Source organism: Cinclus cinclus, chromosome 4, assembly GCF_963662255.1.
Source record: "Cinclus cinclus chromosome 4, bCinCin1.1, whole genome shotgun sequence".
In the NCBI taxonomy this organism is placed as follows: Eukaryota; Metazoa; Chordata; class Aves; order Passeriformes; family Cinclidae; genus Cinclus; species Cinclus cinclus.
In genome coordinates this window covers 49,568,756-49,590,144 of record NC_085049.1, presented here as the reverse complement: position 1 = coordinate 49,590,144, position 21,389 = coordinate 49,568,756, and the positions used below count along the sequence as shown (strand labels likewise).

Here is a 21,389-nt window from a genome sequence, read left to right as displayed (position 1 = left end):
CATGCTCTTTGCAGCAGGGTGGTGAGACAAGTCCTGGCTAGTGAGGACTCTGCTCAGCTGGTCCAGGGACCTCCAGGCTTTTGGTTCCCCATCCCTTACCAAGCACCTGGCCTTGTTCTTTTGCTTTGTATATAAAGGGGAAAAACAGGATTCAAACTCACTGCCTTGCAAAGTAAGCAAATACTTTTTAAATTATTAAAACTTTTCTCCTGGCCATCAAAGGTTATCATAAAGCAATGTCTTCTCAAAAATTTTCATTTTTTAAAAAATACTCACCTGTTTCAGAAGTTCTGACCAGAAGTGGAAAAGATGACTGATTCCCATAGCCAAGTCTGGTGAATGCCCTTACTGAGATGTTGTAGAGAGTATATGGCTTCATTTCACTTAGTGATATACTTGTAGATGAGGCATTTTTAATTAAAAAATCATTGAAATCACTGTACAAAACTTCATAGCGAGTTATGAGACCATTAGGCTGCTCAGGTGGTAACCATCTCAGATTTATTTCTGTTGCTGTTACATTTATTAATTCTAAGTTTTGAGGTGGGGAGTCTGGTTCTGCAATACAAAAATCAGAATAAAACCCTCTTCATATAATTGAATACAGACCTGAGATCATAAACCTATTGGATCCTGGCTTTGGATCCTAACTGTACCAAAAGGGCTACACTCATTTTCTCACTCTCCTTCTCAAAGTCTTATCACTTTTTACCTCAGCTAATTTTGGCATGTCTCTTTTCCACTCATAAAACTAGGCATCTTACTGCATTATGACACTCTAGCTTTTCTGGAATTTTTTTTCCATCGTCTTCTAAGTCTATCTGAAACTGCACTTATTAAGAAATAAAAATTCTCTCTACCAGTCTCATGCAGACTGATCCTTCAAATCCTCTCATTTTCTTCCTCATATTTAGTTCTTTAAATTTGGATTAATGTCTTCTTACTGCTTTTTATGTAAATAACCACCCTTAGTACTTCATTCAGTCAACTATTGAACCAAGAAAGGGACTGTATGCACGCTAACTAAATTCCCGTTAGTGAACCCAGTGTAAATCTTGCATGCTCTGGTGTGAAGGTCATGCACAAAGCAAGTCCATCTCCAGGGTGGTTTGTGGCTAAATCTACTGGCTATGTATGAGTTCATATGACTTCAGTGAGCTAATAAGGCATGGAAGTGTTGAAGGAGTGAGTGGGCTGTATTTAAGAATAAAATCAGCTCTGAATGTCAACTTTGATTCCTCTGAAGGCTTCACCGCTTCACCCCTGAAGCCTTCAAGTAAAATCAAGATACAAATATACTACCTACTCAGGATCATCAGATTCAGTTTGTGTACAAATACCCATTTGCAGATATTTCAGAATTCATAATGATTTTTTTTTTGCCTAAAAGGTCTCACAAATCACTTTCATTCCTGATTTCTCACTACATGAAAATGTTAACTGCAACAGATCATGAGTCTCTGGATGACAAGACTACCCACATGGATATTTCCCATGTGAAGAAGCTTAATTTTTAATTGAAATGCATTTTGCCATTTATCTGGCATGGTAAAATATTTAAATCCAACAACCTAATTTCTTCCATCCTAATGCAAGTTATCTAAGACAGCTGCAGTGAATCTTTTATTTGCATGTATCTCTATTTTCAAGAGTCAAACAAGCTTCTGTTCCTAGATTGGCTAAAATAAGGAGACATGAATCTCAGCCTGAATTACTTCAGGAAAGATAAACAATAAAGAGAAGATAAACAATTATGCATAGCCTTATAAAAAGGCAATAATTCTTGGTGGATTTCTCACTGGTTTCGTCAAACCTTGCTTTGCTCTTTTATGAATGAAGGAACAGTTGGCTGTCGGCTCTTAAGACAGAAACTCTATTCTGAAAAATTTCTTTAACACTCACAGGCAAGGGATTGTAAAGTTTCATAGAAAAGAATATTTTTATTAGTAATTTTCTGTTCTTGTGATATGCCTTTCCTCTGTAAAAAATCTAACAGCATAGGAGAATGTAAATTTTAAAAAGATTTGCAACTATTCTAAGTATCACCATTTAATCTGATATTTCGTGTGGTTATTCAAATCACCTAAGCCTCATAAATACCCATGATTTTTAATCCTGTAGTCCTTTTCTCTTCTTTATTGACACTCAATTTTTTTCTTGTATTGTAGTACACTTGAAAATGAGAGAGGTAAATGACAATTGCCCAATCATCCTCTGTATTACTTCAGTAAACCTGGAAATAAATTAAACCAGTGAAACCAGTGTATTTTCACTGAAACCAGTGAACATACAAACTTGATACAAACAAGAAAAAATGAATATTCATGGCTCTGCTCTGCAAATCAAATTCCCATATTTTCTTTGCAGAAGCCAGTGACAACTCCAGCTCTTGCCTCAATGCCTCATGAGCTGAAAACTGCCTTGCAAATAAGAAAGGAAGATTCAGAAATAATTATAATGTAGTATTATACCTGACATTAAAATTATTGACCAGTCTTAAAATTAATAAAACCTATACAAAAAAACTGCTTATTATATTGAACATTAGAAAATTTTCACTTTATCAGTGTCTTTGCCTACAAATAGAAATATGGCCTCTGAAATATTGAACTGTTCATATGCTTTAAAACCAACCTAATTTACACATGATAACAAAAAGAAAAAAAAGATAAAATGGAGTCACAAAGATTATGATTTAGATGGGTACCAGGGACATATTGTTTTGAGAGAGGGAGCCTCAGCTCTGCAGCTTTCCTTCCATTTGTTTATCACATTGGAAATTAGTTGATTGCAGGTCATGCTGCAGCTTTCATTATTTTTTTAGCACTTACCTAAAAATGATGTGAATGAAGTCACTGACTGATAGAGGACTAATAATTTCAACGTTGGTTTTATTTATACACCTCGTTCCCCTTTTTCCTTTTTTTTATGTGCCAGTCTTCTTTTTGAACAAACACAAACTTCAGTACAGAAAATAAATAATCATTGCAAACAATGTATTACCGTCCTCAGGGGTTCGCACAAAAACATCATTCTCTTCAGACAAAGCACTTTCTCCAATTGCAGTAGAGGCTGCGACTCGCATTTTATAATTTGTGTACTTTTTTAAACCTGAAAAGATTAATTTTAAAATTCTTGACTAATAACTTCATGAACAAGACTGTTGACTTCTTCTGTCATAGCTACTTATAAAACTATAGTATCGGATACTGTTCTGAGAGTTTTTTGTACGCCTTTTCCCCTAAAAGAATATGCACATTAAACCATTTATTTGGTGGCAGTCAAACTGGCATGCAGTTAAATCAGCAGATTTTGGAGTAAGTCAACTAGCTTCAATCCTTTAAATAGCTTAAAGAATTTGTCAAGGACATCAAAGGATGCATATATGAACATCCAAATATGGGGGATTAGTCTATATGCGTTATTCTTATTAACATCAATAAATAAATGAAATTTCCCTAAAACATTAAGAAAGTGTTTGTTTCCATTACTATAAAAATTACCACCTTAAAATAAGAAACTTGTCATTAATGTCAGACCAATACTGTGAAAAAAATTCAAATCTGGAAAAGACTTGACAATTTAGGACTATTTTCCTATAGGGACACAGGAGACTGAGGCAAATATTCCAAGGAGAAATCCATTTCACAAATTATTGCTTGTACCATTTCAAAAATTACTGTTAATCTTAACCAGTCCTCTTCTCCCATCTCACATACCCTACATATTCCTCCACAGCAGACAAGTCTGAGTAGTGTCCCAACCTTGTTTTCACACGCAGTGCTTTTGCATGTTGTTGCAGTGTGTGGATGTGTGTGAACATGTGAGATTTGATCCATATACATTTCAAATGGCTACATTATATAAACTTGGAAAAAATAAGTTTGTAAAATATACTTGCATGTTTAGATTTTTATATTTCTTTAATCAACTGACACTGTACCTGTCATAAGTAAGCTGTTGTTTGAAGTTGTTTCATGAAATGCTCTTTTTGTATCCAGTTCCATAGCATAAACAGTATAATGAATGATTTTCCCGTTGGGATTTGCTGGAGGATCCCAATACAGCAAGACAGAGGAGGAGCTAATATTCTTGTAAGATATATTTTGTACTGAGCTTGGGACTTAAAAACACAAAAACATAACAGTAAGTAAATAGATTACTAAAAATTTCAAACATTCAGTGAAATAAGTTCTGTCTGCTAACTTTGATAGTACCAGAGTTACAATTTACCTTGTTCGAGTGTCCTGACTGAAAGAACTGATGGTGGTCCTTCTCCAACAGCAGTGAAAGCAGACACACTAATTGTGTAATCTGTGAAAGGTGTGAGGCCCTTTATAACATATGAAAGCTCTTCAGCCAAAATGTCGATGTTATATTGATTATCTGTGAGTAAATAGAGAGAAATAACTACTTACTCAAAAAGTCATTTTATTATACATTCCAAGCTCACTTCGGAATGGCAACCTGTAACTATTTTATTCTAAAAGAATTAATTTTCATTTCAATTATAAAGAAAAGTCTACATTCCACCTCTTAACTCCCTAAAGGAGAGTCTATTATAGGTCCATTTTCATGTGTACAATAGATAGATTGGCCTAGGTGAAAGAATGAATGAGAAACAAGTAGAATTGTGAGGTTTTGTGTGTAATCCCCTAGAAGCTAGGAAAGGGTACTTTTGTGTAAGGTCTAGTCTCACCAGTGATTTCAGAACAATGGCTCCTAGGCTGATGGAGATTTTGAGGGGTTTAAAATATATTTAATTGAGAAATACAGATTCTCTTCCTTGCCCTCCCAGTGGGGCTAGAACAACAATACTTGGAAAGGCTGCCTTCAAATATCCCTTCACACTGGTATTTTTAGCAGAAGAGTTGAGGTCAGTACAATGATGAAGCCATTCATGCCCACAAAGAGATTTTGGAGCACATAAAATAAAGTTCAAAGTCAGCCACAAAGCAACTGTGTTAGTCAGAATCAACAGCTATAAAGCAGTCATCATGCCAATGTAATAGGAAAAGGTGTGGGTGCTTCACATACCTGAATATCAGGTTCAGAATTCAGTGAGAAGGGCATTAAAATCATTAAAATGTATTGAGAAATCAGCAAACTCTGTTGAAAATTTGGCTGCCAACAGCTTTAACTACTATAAAATAATACTTTTATGGTAGATCACAACAGACACTGGCTGAAATAAATTTTCAGAAATACAGACATCTTTTAGCAACTCAATACCTCAAAATGAATGAGGCCATAAAAAGAAGATTTACATTTAAAACACTGTACATTTCCTGTGTATGACAAGGAAGATTCTTCAGGATTAACACAGCACAGAAAATATCCACTGTCATTGAAAATAATGGATTAAATTCTGGTTTTAGATACTGGTGTATATAGATTAATTCAGTGACTTATTTTTTTTATTAAAAACCTTTATTTTTTCCCCATTGTTCAAAACACTGTAAAAATTTAGAGTGATATTCAAAATCCCTGCCTGGCAGCTGAGGACTGCCTAATGATTTGTAAATATCCATACTTGGTAAAAAAACAGTGGTCCATTGATAATACAGAACAAGTGTACTCACTAATGACATCACCATGTCATGGGGTCATCTCCACCTGTTTGTAACCCATACAGCAAAGTTGTAACTTTTTGACCTATTTACCTTTACTGTCATTTGAAAACCTATTAGTCAAAAGGCTTAGAGAAATCAAGGTCTCTGAAGGGCTGGGAGATATGTTAATCCCTGACAATCACACCTGCTTTGGCAACTGTAATAACTGATTGTCTATGCAGCTTGGCTGATGGCTTTCGGGTGCTCCTTTCACTAGGAAGAAGGTCAGCTGGGTGACAAGGGGCTAGTTCCTGCCTGTGTGGCATTCCCATTTGCTTCAGAAGGTTATTTGGCAGTAAAAAAATCTGACTCCAGCAAATGACCCATTTATAATTTGTTTGAACCATGTGCTAAAGATCATATCTGGGACAGTGATGGGGGTCCTTCAGAACAGAAAAGCAGGTAGAAATATACCCTAAAATATCTTACCCAAAGCAGAATGTAGTTCTTCAGCTCCATTTATAACACGTATATTATCACCAGATAAACTTGTAAATATTACTGGGGAAGCTGTCTGAATGCTGGAAAACATTTCAGCTGAACCTTCATATGAATCATTGCCTGATTCCATTGAATTCCAAGGGGGAGAAGAAGGTTTTATATTTTCATTTATGGCATACGGTTCCAAGGAATCAATCAGATACTATAAATTAGAAATGTAAAAGGAAATCACAAGCCTAGAAATCACTAAATTATATAATTAGATTTTTATATAATATAGAAATAATGCTTGTGTGCTTGTTCATGCATATACATACTATATAAATGCTGGCATCAAACATTATTGATCATTACAATGATTTCTAAAATACAGTCTTTGTCATAAAAATGTTCAGCTGCTAGTAGCCTACAAAATTTTATTCTGGTTATTGTTTAATCAAACACCACTTCTTAAAAAAAATCTTAAAATATGTATCTTATATTAAGGTGACAATTTTAGAGTAAGGTCTTTAATTTTAAAGCTATGTCTTTGGACTTATATTGAATAGATACACATTTGAACTTGGTAGATTTTATTTTTATCCTGATAGAAGGCAGCAGGCATTGTAAACAACGGTTCTTCAGATGGCCCTTCCAGACCCTCAAGAAAAGGATTAACAGGCTGACTAGGTCTCTGAGAGGGAATAAGAGGAGAGGGCAAAACCCAGAAGCTAATAAAATAAAGGGGAAAGGAAAATAAGAGTGTATATATGTGAAAAGGGAGAGTGAAAGGGAGGTAAGTGATATACGGGGCCAGTAAGACAGAAGACACATAGAACAAATGTTGGAAAGGGATGGCAGCAGATATAAGTGGAGCAAGAACAGCAAAGAGAGGAAAAACAAAAGCAGAAAAAAGAGAGACGCTAGAGCATAGGTACAAAATGGTGCCTTAGCATCAGATCTTCATGCCCCTTCAAAATCTGGGACCAAATCCAGGACTCAAGTATCTCTGAATTGTTCTGCTCTCATCAGGAACACTCCCCACTCACACATATGGCCCATCTCATTGCCAGAGAGAGATGCTTTTACAGTGGTGTAACTAATACACATTAGTCCTTTCCCTGTGGACTCCGGGTAGAGAAAGGGCAAAGGCACTTTTTTATTCCTTTAACACGAGGTACATCAGCCACAGGCACAGGCAGAGCATCAATCTCACCTAGGTACCAAGAGGTAAAAACAGTGTTTGACTCATCTTCACCAGCATTTTAGAGAAAAATAGTAGGCCACATGGAAATACTTTTTGCTTATGAGGATTTTTCACATACAAGAAAACAGCTTTTTATTGCTACTGGTTATTGAATACCATTAACAATGTAGGTCTGCCAGTTCAAGTCCTGTAGCTGCTCTAAGCTGTGGTCAATGCAGTTCTAGATAAAGATAAGGGTTTTTATGATTTACTTTGGTTTTTAATTAGAAAATTACATTCAATAAATTATTATAAAGCAGCAATGATAGTGCACTAAGAACTCAAAAAATATGAAATTCTGACACTAAAACATTTTTGTGCAGACTACTTCAATTTTTTGTGTCTGAACTATGATACAATCTTTAATTACGGAGTTATACACTTTCCTTTTCCAAGGATTCCTGCCTGGTTTAATGAATGGATCCTTATCCTAATATTTTTCCCCTTGCCCCTTATTTAACATTTGGCTCCAGGGTTCTATTTAATGTGTATTATTCAACTTGAAAGTGAATTCTTCCTCGAGCTCTACATCAAGAACTTAGATTCCAATTCAGATCCAGTGAAAGACATCACTGTCTGAAAAAATAAGGAGTTATGCAGACTTTGTGCACCTGTTTTCAAAATTCAGCCCAAAAAGCCCTACCTCAGAAAGAATGCAGTCCTGAGCTGAATGTCTGCTAGGGGTCTACAGTTCTGTGCTGCATATTCAGAGCTGCTCCTCTAAGCATGTAAAGCATATCAGCACCCAAAATCCAGAAGCTAGACAGATTGACAGCATAAGTCCCCTAGGAGATATGATCCCATAGATGTGCACAGATATTCTTAGTATGCAACCACAGCATGGAGTTAAGCATGTTGCATCACACATGTGAATTTAAGAATACAAAAGGCGGCAGAAAGTCTAAGCCTGTCATCCTTGCTAGTAGAACACTTAACCAGCCTTTGGACACTTCTTCTGAATTCACAGGGTTTGTACCCATGTCTTCTAGAGGTTTGACTGAGGGGCTGTGTATGAATTTAGGCACCCAAATATTTTACTTTTAATAGTCTGGCCACCCTATGCCACAAAGAACTCAAGGACTCGAAGGCCAAGACTGTGGCTGTGTCTTCCTGCCTTCATCAGCTGGATCCTTCTGCCAGAATGATTTATTTTTTCATGTTGTGGACACAACATTATCGGAATGTTTTTGAAAGCCAGTCAGAGAAAGAGAGTGGCCTTGGCAAGCTGGCTTTTAAAAACATTGACAACTCATCTGTTGGACCTAGTTCCACATTTTTGTAAATGTCAGGTAAGGCTGAGAGCAAATTTAATCTAACATAAAATCCATATTTGAAAAAAAGAAAAGAATACCTTATTTTTGTCTCCAAGAATAGTGTTTTCCAGGGTGATGAGTGTTTCCTGCACATGTACCTTAACTCTGTACTGGGTAATGATTCCATTTGGTTGTTGTGGCTTCCTCCAAATAATTTTGATATATGTGGCTTCCACTTCTGCTAGTTGCAAATCTGATACAGCACCTGGGACTAAATATTCAGAAAGAAATTTGAGCTCATTAAACACTTGTGGTTATTGCAAGCACTGTATGCAAAGTACAATAGACAATAAAATTTCACATCCTTATCTTCTGAGTAGGCCCTGCATAGGGTAGAGACTTATTTCACATATTTCCTTAGAAAACAAGTTACAGTTCTAAAAATATGCACCCTTTTTAAATACAGAAGGCATATGTATGAGTATGGTCAGAGACTAAGATGATGTAAAACAGGATAGCTCTGCTGAGATCTACTTGACTGGAATCAAGCTATTTTTGCTATTTTCCTATATGGAATCTTCAGTACACTTGAAAATGTAAGTTTAGCTCTAAAATCATCAAAGCCATACTAGAATGAAGTAATAAGCTGGGAAAAAATTAATGTGATACAGTTTGTTAAATTCCCTTTTACAAATGTTTATATAATTTTGTTTAGGTTTATATAATTTTATTTGTATTATATATTTTATATGTGTGTAATTATAGATATAAAATATGTATCTATATAAATTATAGATAGAAATTTTATAGTTTATATAAACTCTTCATTAAACATTCAGTCTTAATTATACTGTCATTTCTACAGGGCCACCACAGATAATATACATTTATACTCAATTGAATGATATTCAGATTTGATACAGAAATAACTTTCTTTTCCCTAATACACTTTGGTAAAAGACAATTTTGAAATTACTTGCATAAGGAGGATTTTAGATTTGGCATTAAAATAATACACTCTGTGTTATGCTAGAAGAACCCCAAACCCACCAAAATTCCCTTTGGATTCTGACAGTGCATTTCAGCACAAGATGAAAATGACTGACTGTACTCAGGTAGGACATCTCTGGAAGTTGTCTCTGACAGCTGCCACAAGCAGACCATTCAGGAAAGAATATAATAAATAAAGATAGGTTTTCTTCCCAGTGTTACACCTTGACGACAAACACTGCCAGCAATCCCTGAGGCAGATTTTCTAAATCTGTGTTCTGTGGCATAACCATTTTGAGACTGTTACACTCCAAATCTGTTTTTCCTCCTTGCGTCCTGAGATGCTGACCGAGAATCCCGCACAATGTCACATCCACGTCCGATCCAACTGCATTTCCACGCGAGCGAGGTCTCTGTCCCGGCGAGCTGACCACTCGGGACCGCAGCTCCAGAGCCCAGAACCGGGGGCTCAGAGGCAGCACCAAGCACTCCACTGTACCGGGACAGACCCTGATGTTGGGCCTGTCCCGGAGCTCGGGAGGGCGGCTCCATCACGGACGGGCATGGATTTGGACTTGGATTTGGATTTGGTGGGAATGAGTCAAAGGAAAGCTTTGACAGGGAGCTGGGGGCTGAATCCGCGCTGGCCTTTCTTTTCCTCTTGCTGCCATCTAACGGGGGAGAGGGGCCCCTGCAACTTAATTACTGCATCCAAAATTAACTACTTTCCTTTAGAAAGAAACTGCACTTCTTTCACAATCTCTGAAGGCCGATGATAGCGGATAAATATACTGACAGAGCATGAACTTGAAAAAAAACAAATAAATAAATGACATAATAATATTCGGCTGATTTATTTTCTCTAGTTTTCTTGTAATCATTTTTTTATCTCTTGTAGTGCTCTTACATGCATTGTCTCCTTTGCAAAGTACCTCAAAGGCTCTGAAGGGAGAACTGCAAGCCTTCATCACGTTCAATCCATTTGCTTTGTCTCTCTATACCAACTTACCATCTGCAGGAGTGAAAACTGTAAGGTGGGTCTTTGGCCCCAACCCGGCACTTGTCTCAGCACCCACGTACACGTCGTATGTTGTAAACGGCACAAGGTTACTAAACACAAACTTATGGTCTTTTGTACTGTTATCCAGAACATGACCTGGAATTGAACACCAAGAGATCTTAGGTCTAAAACAGAAGCAGTCCATAGCTACTTTCCAGTAAGGTGAACAAACAAAAGGACAGCTTTGTTTGGAGAAAAGCTAACCGGGAATCAACTTCAGTGGGATAATGTTGAATATATGGGGAACAAAACAACCAACCAACTAACCAACCAAACAAGCCACTTCAAGTAAGTGTGAGTTTAAGGAGGAAGAGATTAAAAAAAATTATCGTACTTTTCCTATGTGGTCCCATAAAAACCTTAAAATACAGCTTATGTCTTACTTAACTATAGGCAGTTCTATAATTTCTGTATCTATACATGTCCAAGTTCAAAAAAATTACAAAAACATCAAAACAGTCTTAAAGAGTTCATTGCATATTGCACGAGAATGAAAATTCTCCTGAAATCTTTAATAGAAAAATTAAAAAATAAAGGAAAGTACAGAACGATTTGGATATATAAGCACAGCAATTCAGCCGTGCATAACCTGTCATCTCCTGAAAAACTGAGGAGGGGTTGATTTTCTCCATTCTTAGGAATTTAACTTTATACTCTTCCTTGTGTTGGACTGACTTTACCCTTAAAATTAATCTAAAAATCATTAAAATGTAGTAAAAAGGGGTACATAACTCCACTTTTTACTATCTATTTTTGATTGGCAGGCCCACAAGAATGTGTAAGGAAATAATCACAGAAAAGTCAAAAGAAACAGTAACATCAACTCTGACTTACCAGATGGCCCATACAGCTCAACTCTGTAACTAAATTTCCCTGTTACTATGGTTGGTGGGTCCCACATTACTGAAAAAGACTTTGCTGTAATGTTGCTCTTGGCAAAATTCTGTGGTGGGTCTTCTGGAACTTAAACAATATTGAAAAAAGTCTTTGAACAGAAAATACTTTATATTAGGTTGTCCAAGAGCCCCATATCAGACAATTAATTTTAAACATAAACATGAAATATTCTGAAGGGAAGCCATAAAAGCATATCATTACAATTACTTAATTTCTGTTCTAAGGTAATTCTCAGGAAAGATATCAAGAGTGTTGATAATATGCAAATAATCTCCAAGAGACAAAGGTGAAAAATAAAATGGAAATTAGCCTTGAAATTAATAGAAGAGAAACTGACCAAAATTTTGTTAGCCCTAGACAGTACAGCAAACCAAGGCTATTGAAATTATATCAAGGCAATTGAACTAAACATTTCTAGGAGGGAATAATTTTTTTTTATCTGAACAATGCTATCTATTTTATCTGTATGAAAGGGAACCAAGTAACATTAAACCATCTCAAGCAAAAAAAATGATGTACTAGTAAACAGAAAGCCAGAATAACATTCATCTGGAATGCCTTTTTTGTACAGCTCTATTAACAGTGTTCCCACTACATAAGCCATTATAAAAAATGCTGCTCATGGACAATTGTTTTCAATTCCAAATTCTCAGTAAGCAAGCAATCAAAAATCAACTTCACTTAGTGATTAAAGATTTTTTCAGCATGGAACAATTTTCTGCAATAGGTGCAGATCGGCAACATAAGTACAGGAGTTTTCTTTATTATTGCTTATTTCTCTACAAAGGCAAATAAGCTTTAAGTGCATTTCTGTGTACACAAAACACACACTTTCAGACTATTATGCCTGACAACTAAGACCTTCATCTTTACTTTCAATTCTTCTACCACTGTTCTACTATTTGCAGTTCTTAAATTGTCCTCACTTCTTCATACTATTTAATTTGTCCTGAGAATAATTTTGGTATCTTTGACTCCTAACAACTAGTGAACTCTCACTCACTGTACATTATTAGATACATAAATATATACACATTTTCAAATTCTTCCATCAGATAAAATTAAGTAATCATGAAAATGAAAAAGCATGATACAGATAAAGACAGATTAGGACAGAAGTATCTTGCAGCAGGAAATGAAACTTATATTTTGAAGTTTTTCACATAAATCTGAGAATTTCATTGCCATTTTAAAGCCATATGTATTTAATGCACCTGATTCTGGTGTCCGGACAATTGCACTGTCAATGTAGCCTGCTTCAGTGGTAACTGCAGAGACTTCAAAGAGATAGGTGGTGTATGGCCTGAGGTTAGTTACAACAAAGCTGATGGGTTCACTCCAAACAGAGCTCATTTGACTTGGTATCTCTGTACTTGGTGTCACTGTAGTCTGTGTAAGAATTGTGGATTTCCCAAAAGTAGTTGAAGGAGTGGTAGTACTCCACAAAAAAGATTCACTCTTATCCTATAAATACAAAGTATGAAACATAATAAAGTGCATCTAGAAGCAATAATTGGAAATATATGTAGATAAAAACAGAGAGACTATCTTTGAAAAAAATTACCCTGAATTGGTTCTCCTTTTTGTACTTCAGTTTCCAAATTTAGACAGACTGTGCTGGTGCATCCTGTTAGTGACAGTGTTATAGTCTCCTGCCTCATTGAAAAAGATCTCAAATCTGACTGAACAGAAGCATCTCTCTAGGATTCATTTAATTATTTCTAGTTTCCATTTTCAGCATTCAGTCTCTTGAAGAAAACTTTCCCTAGCAAGATCCTTTTGCATCATATATATGTTGTATGTGTGTATGTGCATACATACGTATAACATACATATATCCATATGTCATGGATAAAAGCCGACAGGAGTTTCTTAATCCATCACGTCAGGAGACAACTCTGAAAAATTGCTAGGCACTGTGGTGACCCATGTTTATGATTCAGTAGGTGGCAGCCTGCCTTCTCAGTGCTGAATTAAATCAGCCTGGTGTCAGGAACATTTGCAATGCCTAGGATGACCTTCCAAATAAAAACTGAAATCAAATTTATGATAATTTACGTAATTTAAAACTTCACTTTTCGTTAAAGCACTAAGTGTAGGAAATCAGAAAAAAAACCAAAAAAGATAAAAGGAAAAAAAAGTTTGGTTACTTGATGTTTTGACATTTGAGTAATTGCAAAACTGTGATAAAAGTAATAAAGAAAAAGAACTTACAAATGGATACAATGGTTGCAGGTCAGAATTCAAAATAAGAACAATTCACACTACAACTATATTTTTGAAAATTACTCTGCTAATCATGTTTGTTTTTTATTTTGATATGAGAAATATTTAAAAATATTGAATGTGATACGCAGAATAAAGCCTATTTTTAAAATACAAAAAGCATTATCATACTATATGGAAAAGAAGACATTAACAATATTATATGTCTGCACTGACCAAAAAAACCCCTGTAAGTTCTTGTTTTTTTCTAATTGGATAGAGTGCAAAACAAAAAAAATAAAAAATTTAAATCTGAAAAACCAGGAATTTTCTATCTAATGATTTTCTGCTAAAAGGATGCCAAACCTAACCTTTCATAACATTTTTACTTTGATTAAACTGAACTTTTCAATCAAAAGCATTCCATTTAAACTACTTTGAACTGAAAGTTTTTTCTTCATCCATTTTATCCTGTCTTGGGACTAAGTTTGTAAGGGTTTTTTGATCTTTCTGAAAAGCAAGCCTCCACATTTTTATGTCCCAAATGTTAAATATAAAATTATATTCTGTAGGTTGAGTCTATTTCTAATTTAAAAGGTTCATAGTACTTACATTACACTCTGGTAACCTGCCAGACAGAAGGTCCTCTACTTTAACCAAGACATCTTTCACTATGATTCCACTCCTTGCATGTTTCACACTAATCTTGAAACTAGTTATCTTTCCATTTGGTTGCCGAGGGAGAAACCAGATCAGATTTACAGCTGAAGAATTCAAGGCTTCAACTGTGAGATTCACTACTTTACCTGGAGCTTGAAAACAAAACAAACAAAAGCAGTGAGATAAACTTTTCTTCTCAGCACTGAAAAATAGAAAATAGGTTGTTTTTTTATTTAAAATGACATTTCTAGCTCCCAAATTCTGAAGAAAACATGTAAAAATAATTCACAAACACATGTAAAGTAGCTGATATACAACCAGCTATTTTTCAATCTGGTTTAAGTGAGAAATATAATTATTTCAATCTCATAAAATTTATATAGTTATTGGTTTGGTCAATTTAAAAATATTTTCAGAATCAAGCCATCTACTGTTCCAGAAGCAGAAAAATTTTGCCCTTTTTTTTTTTATCTGGCTAAGAGCATCTGATAACGCTGTGTGTTTTATTTCACTTTACCTGTGTCAACTTTTCTGCTGCACACAGATTTTTGGTAGCTTTAATTAAATTGGACTATTCACTGTACTGCATAAATGCTGCTCTTTGTATCAGTGATAATTTCTGTGGCCTTTTTTCAGAGCATCAGTATTAATCACAGCACAAAGGAATGAGATGCAGCATCTAAATCAGATTTTACATGCTATTTTACATGCTGAACTCTCCTGTGAATTAGAGCCCCTGTCTTACTGCTGCCTACATGTGGCAGAGTCAGCAGCAGGTCCTGCAATAGCTGCCTTAGTACTAAATAGAAAAGGCTTTTCACACTCTTTTTAAAAACGGCCATTCCACAATTACAGACCTTCCACAGGTGAATTGAGAGACAGCTCCTCCAAGCCTCATATTTAGTGCTTTCAGTCCTGCTAAATCTCTTCCAGACCTTTCACTTCTTTTCCCCTCCTCCCAAACCACAAGCTTTATATTCAAATAACTTGATCTTCTGTCTAACTTTCTCACTTTAAATTTCCCATCTTTATGTTGATTAAGATGTTTGGTTTTCCTTATCCATTAAAGCAAGAATTAGAACAAAAAAAACAGTTGAGGAAGTAAAAGTATAAATGTTATACCAATGACACATAACTAATCTAGAATTTGAAGAAACCTTCCAATTACATTAATAGTAAGGCATTTTAGGTTTAAAAAATGTAGACAAAATTGCTTCCAAAAATAAAAAGCTCATGTTCTCATATGGCGAAATGCCAGTGCTGTCCTCTGTCAAACATGAGTAAATAATAAAGCTCACAGAAATAAGGTTTTTTACCAGCAATGATGTACAAATAGTGAAGAATAATGATTTCACATAGTTCCACGTGGCAAGTTTACTGCTCCTCCTTATACTGGGTTCATAAATTACTGCATTATTTGTGCAGAGTGATGATTTCTGCCATTAATTAAGATATCTCACTCCATAGTTTGCACAGAAACAGAGAGCAGCCCAAACACAGATGGACAGACACTGCCTTGGCAGCACAAGTTCTGTTTTCCATTGACACTGATTTTCAAGTGGACTGGTGTAAGCTTGTCAGCCAGGGCAGAACTGCTCCCGAAGCACAAGCAAGATCACAAACAATAAATTAGTAAAAATTGTGCAAAGTCAGACTATGCTTTTTAATCTTCAAAACTACCTACTCAAATTTTCATTTCAGACACCTTTTTTTTATACATTCAGAATTAATACATAAAGATTTAATAAAATACATTCTGTGCTAAGCTTCTTAGAACCCATCACTAAACAAAGGCAGATTGACTGAAGCAGACAATGGCAGAGATGATCCCACAAGAAAGTCTGTATCCTAGAACTGTTACAGGCAACAGCAGATGGATCCACTTGATAGGTGGCTCTGCTCTGCTGTCACCTTGCTTTCTGGAAGCTGCCTACCTAGAAACTGGTACAGGAAAACTCCAAGAAAACCAGACTTTTTGTGCAACAAACACCTGTATAGGCACACCCTAAATGCTGTTGTTAGCAAATAGAACAAAATGAACCTTTGTCACTGAGTGAAAGTAGGGATTTTGTTCTAAATGCATTGGAATTTGTTCAAGTATGAAACATATCATGGAAATTTATTTGAACAAATTAGAGAAGCTTTAATCAAAATAATTAACAGCTTTATTAAATTTACCACTTTCTGCAGTCTGAAAAAGGAAAGGATCACTAAACACTCCAATACCAGCACTATTCTCAGCAGCAACCTACATGAAAAACAGAAAGAATCCATATTAGAAAATCTACAGTATATACAGTTTCAGGGAATATGAAAATCCTAAAAATACACAGAGATACAACTTTTAGCTTTTGAACTATAAATATACAGATGAAGATGCCCTTTATACTTGTGTTGTATAATTTATACTCAATGTTTAAATGTAAAGAAATAAAATGGGAAAAGTATGTAACAGCATAAGAAATTAAGAAAACCACATATGAATAACCACGCATCTAAAGAGGATTTATTTTATTAGTCCCTATTTCATGCAATAATCAACAGCAAGAACAACCTCAGTAACACTCCTTTTTTCTTGCCACAATACACTTAAACTAGGTTCTGCATTCTTATTTTACTTACTATAACTTAAAAGGGTAAAAAGGAGAATAAGTTCCCTTTCATTTTTCTGTCTCCTGTAGGTTAGCAAGAGCAGGTCAACCTGTCTCTAAGCAGAAACCCATGGAAAGCATGTCTTTTTGTAGAAAGGCAAAAGTAAGGGGACTGTAGATGTACTTTAAAATGGAGATGCTGCTGTGCTCACAATCATCTTCCCACAGAAGAGCAATATATCAAGACTTTAGTAGAATTTATGGAGATAAACAAAACAACAATTCCATTAGCTCTGCAATATAGGGTTTGGTGACAATTCAACTCAGTGATGGGCCTTGGCATCCAGCACTTACAAAGAAGTAAGAAGGAAGTTTGACTTCTTATTTTGAAAAAAAGTAAAAGTGACAACAAAAGGTAAACGTGAGTAAAATTCCAACAGTGAATGTGAGAGGTGTGGGAAAGAAGGAGCAAAGTAAAAAGCTCTCCAGCAAGGTTATATCTGGCAATGTCAGGCACCAAAGGTGTGGCTGTGGGGTTTAGGGAGCTGACAGTGCAGCCTGTGGGGAACGAAGGGTGAGAGGGGGTAGGTGTGCAAAACTGAGTGTGGGTCACTGCAGAAGCGACAGACAGCACACAATGGGTAACAAAGGCAAAAGAAAACAGAAGGCCCCAGGCCAGAAAGAGAAACTTGTTGTAATCACTTCCTGGCACTAAACAGTGCATTTTTCAAAGACTGTAAAGATTAAACAAAAGGACAAAGCTACAACAGACAAACACAGTAAAAGAATACAAGGTAGCATCAAAGACTTAATCTAGGATGTCAAGAACTTGTGTCACTGGCTAGCTCCTTCCCAAGCCACACAAACACAAACACACCTCATGACTACAGCCAACCCTACCTACTTATGCTTCACAGGGACAATGACTTGAAACACCCTCAGGCATTGATGAATTCTACGGTAATTGCAAGAGCTGAGGAAATTGACTGGAGATCTTCAGGGGGTGGACATCCGGTCAGGAAATTCTGACAGTATTTAAATTGCACTATATAAATCGTAAGTTATGTCTTTACCTAAACATTGCTTTTATATCTCATCTCAAGGTAGTTATTGTAGAAAGAGCTCAGAAACAAAGCTAGCATTAAGATAGATGTGGAAATTCCTATCTCATATGTTCAACTTCAACATAACTGAATGGAATGAAGCAAATCAACACATAATTTCATTTAATTCTTGGCATTAAAAAGAGGAACCTCTACAAGGTTCTTACGAAAGAGTAAAGCAGGCAAAGAATTGCTTGGCAAATACTGCCAAGAGAGTAGCAGTTAATTTCTGTCCACCTGAAGGCATCTGTTGTTGAAGAGTTCAGAGATGGATCAGGAGTTTCTAATCTCAATGCAAACAAGTTCCATATACGAAAGATGTACTTTTCTTGGATATGTCTGAGATGATTTAACAATATTTATGTAATATACAAAGTGCACCAGTTGTTTGAAAGATTAAATCTCAATAAAGATAAGGAAGGATTTAGATGTTTCCAAAATTCTCCCCTTTGCTTTTTATGTTTTACCACAAAACGCCATATATTAATAAGAATATCAGTAGAAAAAGGTACATTTCAGTGCAAGTTTGACTGCAACATTTTTAAGTAGATTTTAAACATACTGCTTAAATAAATTCAACTAAACAAATGTCTTGCTAATATATTTTTTATATGGCAACAGTAAATAGCATGGTCCCTCAGAAAACTCTACAGGAACCTATTATAAACTCACACAATTTACAATAACTCAAAATTTGAAATACTAGGAGGCATTTGTAAAGCTTTTACCATAATTTCATAAGTTGTTCCAGGGTTAAGACTGGTGAGAAGAACTTCCAAACTATCTGGCTTTGTTGTGACCTGTGTATAAGCTGTTTGCATCCATGGGCAGACTTCTTTATATTTAACAACATAGGAGAGAATTCTCCCATTTGGATAGAGTGGTGTGTTCCATGACAGCAGAATCCCAGCAGAACCCACTCTTTCACCTGCAAGGAACACAGGTGGCCCAGGATCTTAAAAAAAAAATAAAAAAATAGTAAATTAAAAATTATATATATGCACATACACAACATACACACACACAAGCACGTACATGTAAAACAATTTTTAAATAAGATTCATGAGGGTGGAGACACATTCACAGATTCTATAAAGAAATTAAATCATCTGCCAGCATAATCTCATAAAACTTCTGAAAACTGATGTACTTCTGAATAAAAGTAATTGTTTTCGGGCTAGAGTCCTGTTAGAAATTATTAAGTTAATTTTGGAGCACCAGGAACATTCTTCTATAAGAACATAAAAAATGTATTGATCAAGATCTTTGTTAAAAAAAACAGTTTAATGCCAGTTTGACGTCTGACATATTCGAGCACTCGGTTAAAGTGTGCTCTTTCAAAAAGTACATCTGCTTTGGCTACATTGTTTTGGAAATACCTCTGAACATTTTTTTATGTACCACTATAGATATAAATCAGAGTCTGGATATTATTACATGACACAATAGCAAATTTTTCTAACGCTTTTAAATTCTTAAGCTCTCATAGAACACTTCAGATTCAGTGTATTTTGAATGGTTAAAGAAGATGAAAAATTTTAATGACTGTTCAAAGCTTAATTATAACATTATAATCTCTTGGATATTACTGTGCACATAATAAACATAAGAAAACATAGTTAAAAAAATTAACAAAATTCCATCAGTCATTTTTAACTCACTTGTCACATTTGTTGTCACAGTTCTACTTGCAGGTGAACCATAGGCTGAAGAAGAAGTTGCAGAAACTGTAACATTGTATGTTGTTCCAGGAATAGTGTTGGAAAAATCAGCCTAAAATAGGACATGGATTTATTTAAGCCTTTTACAAAGAATCACAAAAATTAACTCCCTCCTCTCAAAACAAAACAAAACAAGCAAACAGGAAAAAACCCAATCAAACAAAGCATAAAAGAAACCCAGAAAATTTTGAGCAATTCATTACTAAAAGCAGGTGTTTACATCTGTTATCTGCAGTATTTTGTCGTCAACTACCCTTCATAAGATGTGTACAACATTCAATATTAAAGAACAACAAAATTAACTATTAATTTTATCCCAGAGTCCCCTATCAATGTATCTATAGTTTTTTTTCTGTATTATCATTATCAAATTAAATATGAAGCACTATAAAACTTCTCTTTGAATGAATGAACAAAAAAGCAACCTGAAAAACAAGCTTTTGACCCTTATACTAACCCATCCTTTTCAGTAAACATAATTACTAACTTTTTTAGCAAGAAATTATCTAAAATACCTGTATCTTTGCAGTTCCAACAAAAAACAAAAGCAAAACATCCAGAACAACCATTATTTCTGTTAATATTATATGTCCCAGACAGCAGAATCAAAAAGTGCTCCTGTATCTTTTTGATGGCTTAGCAGTGAAATGTTGCCTGCATTAATGATTTAAGCAGAGATCTTCCTGGCAAGTACACAATTAATTAGTCTGTACTACTCAATAGCACTGCCCTTCCCTTGATAAACTATTCATGAATCCTTGGATGATGGTCTGCATCCTTCTAGTAGACTTTATAAAACAGTAAGTTCACTATGGATGCTGAAATTTGCTCCCGTCCCACCAACCCTTCATTAATATTTTCATATTCAAATATTCATTAAACAGCTAAGGAGGAAGGCTTGAATTCCTCATCAGCACAGTGCATAAGGAAAAGCTGGCCCTGCAAGTCCTGTAATAAAAACACGTACTTGATACTCCCTAACTCCAAGATCTAGGATAACAACAGAAGCATGATCAGGAACAAGATCCACATGAAATCTGTCTACAAGACCATATGGTAGTCTCCAATACAGTGAAAAATAATATGACGAAACATTGAAGAATTTTAGACCTTCTGGCTTTGCAGGTTCTGAAAGAGAATTGTGGAATAAAAGACATCAACTTAAATAATTCCATTTAAAATATATTAGTAGTTACAACTGGGTAGGAAAGCATCCAAGAGTTTACTTGCTGTACAAAGGGTCAGTCTGGATATGGCAGTATGTGATGCTACAGTTGCTCCACTACCTCTGGGATTTGGCTGATGGCCTCCCAGCCATGCTGGGATGCCCATTCACAGAGAGCAAGCTCGAATGTCTCTGCACAGTGTTCAGTCAACAAAATCTCTGTGCAGTCCTGGGGTTTCTGCTGTCCTCAGCCATAAAGTTAGCACTACTGCTGACATAACAGGTGCTACAGTTGAAATTCAAGATGTAGCTAGTGTTTGTTCTGCTGCTAGCCACAGGGTTGGTAACTTCTTTATGCATTTCATATTTTTGGAATACCAGTAATTCCATTAAGTGTAGTCAGTTAAGATCCCAAAATTTGGGTAGCATACTCTTTTTATTAAAGCTAAATTTCCGCCTGCTCACG

General features: G+C 35.5%; 1 protein-coding gene across 1 annotated transcript in view; it reads right to left on the bottom strand.

Annotated features, from left to right (window-relative positions):
- Positions 1-20,327, bottom strand: part of PTPRQ (protein tyrosine phosphatase receptor type Q) — a 98,131-nt gene extending 77,804 nt beyond the window's left edge. Inside the window, exons 1-14 of the mRNA XM_062492511.1 lie at positions 20,274-20,327; positions 19,699-19,810; positions 18,766-18,992; positions 16,522-16,591; positions 14,296-14,495; positions 12,693-12,942; positions 11,416-11,544; positions 10,531-10,677; positions 8,630-8,802; positions 6,042-6,255; positions 4,234-4,386; positions 3,944-4,123; positions 3,004-3,111; positions 277-558 (exon numbers count right to left, since the gene is read on the bottom strand). Of these exons, the coding sequence (XP_062348495.1) occupies positions 277-558; positions 3,004-3,111; positions 3,944-4,123; positions 4,234-4,386; positions 6,042-6,255; positions 8,630-8,802; positions 10,531-10,677; positions 11,416-11,544; positions 12,693-12,942; positions 14,296-14,495; positions 16,522-16,591; positions 18,766-18,992; positions 19,699-19,810; positions 20,274-20,327 (2,299 nt within the window). The remainder of the gene's footprint in view (positions 1-276; positions 559-3,003; positions 3,112-3,943; positions 4,124-4,233; positions 4,387-6,041; positions 6,256-8,629; positions 8,803-10,530; positions 10,678-11,415; positions 11,545-12,692; positions 12,943-14,295; positions 14,496-16,521; positions 16,592-18,765; positions 18,993-19,698; positions 19,811-20,273) is intronic.
- Between the last annotated feature and the right edge of the window lie 1,062 nt (positions 20,328-21,389).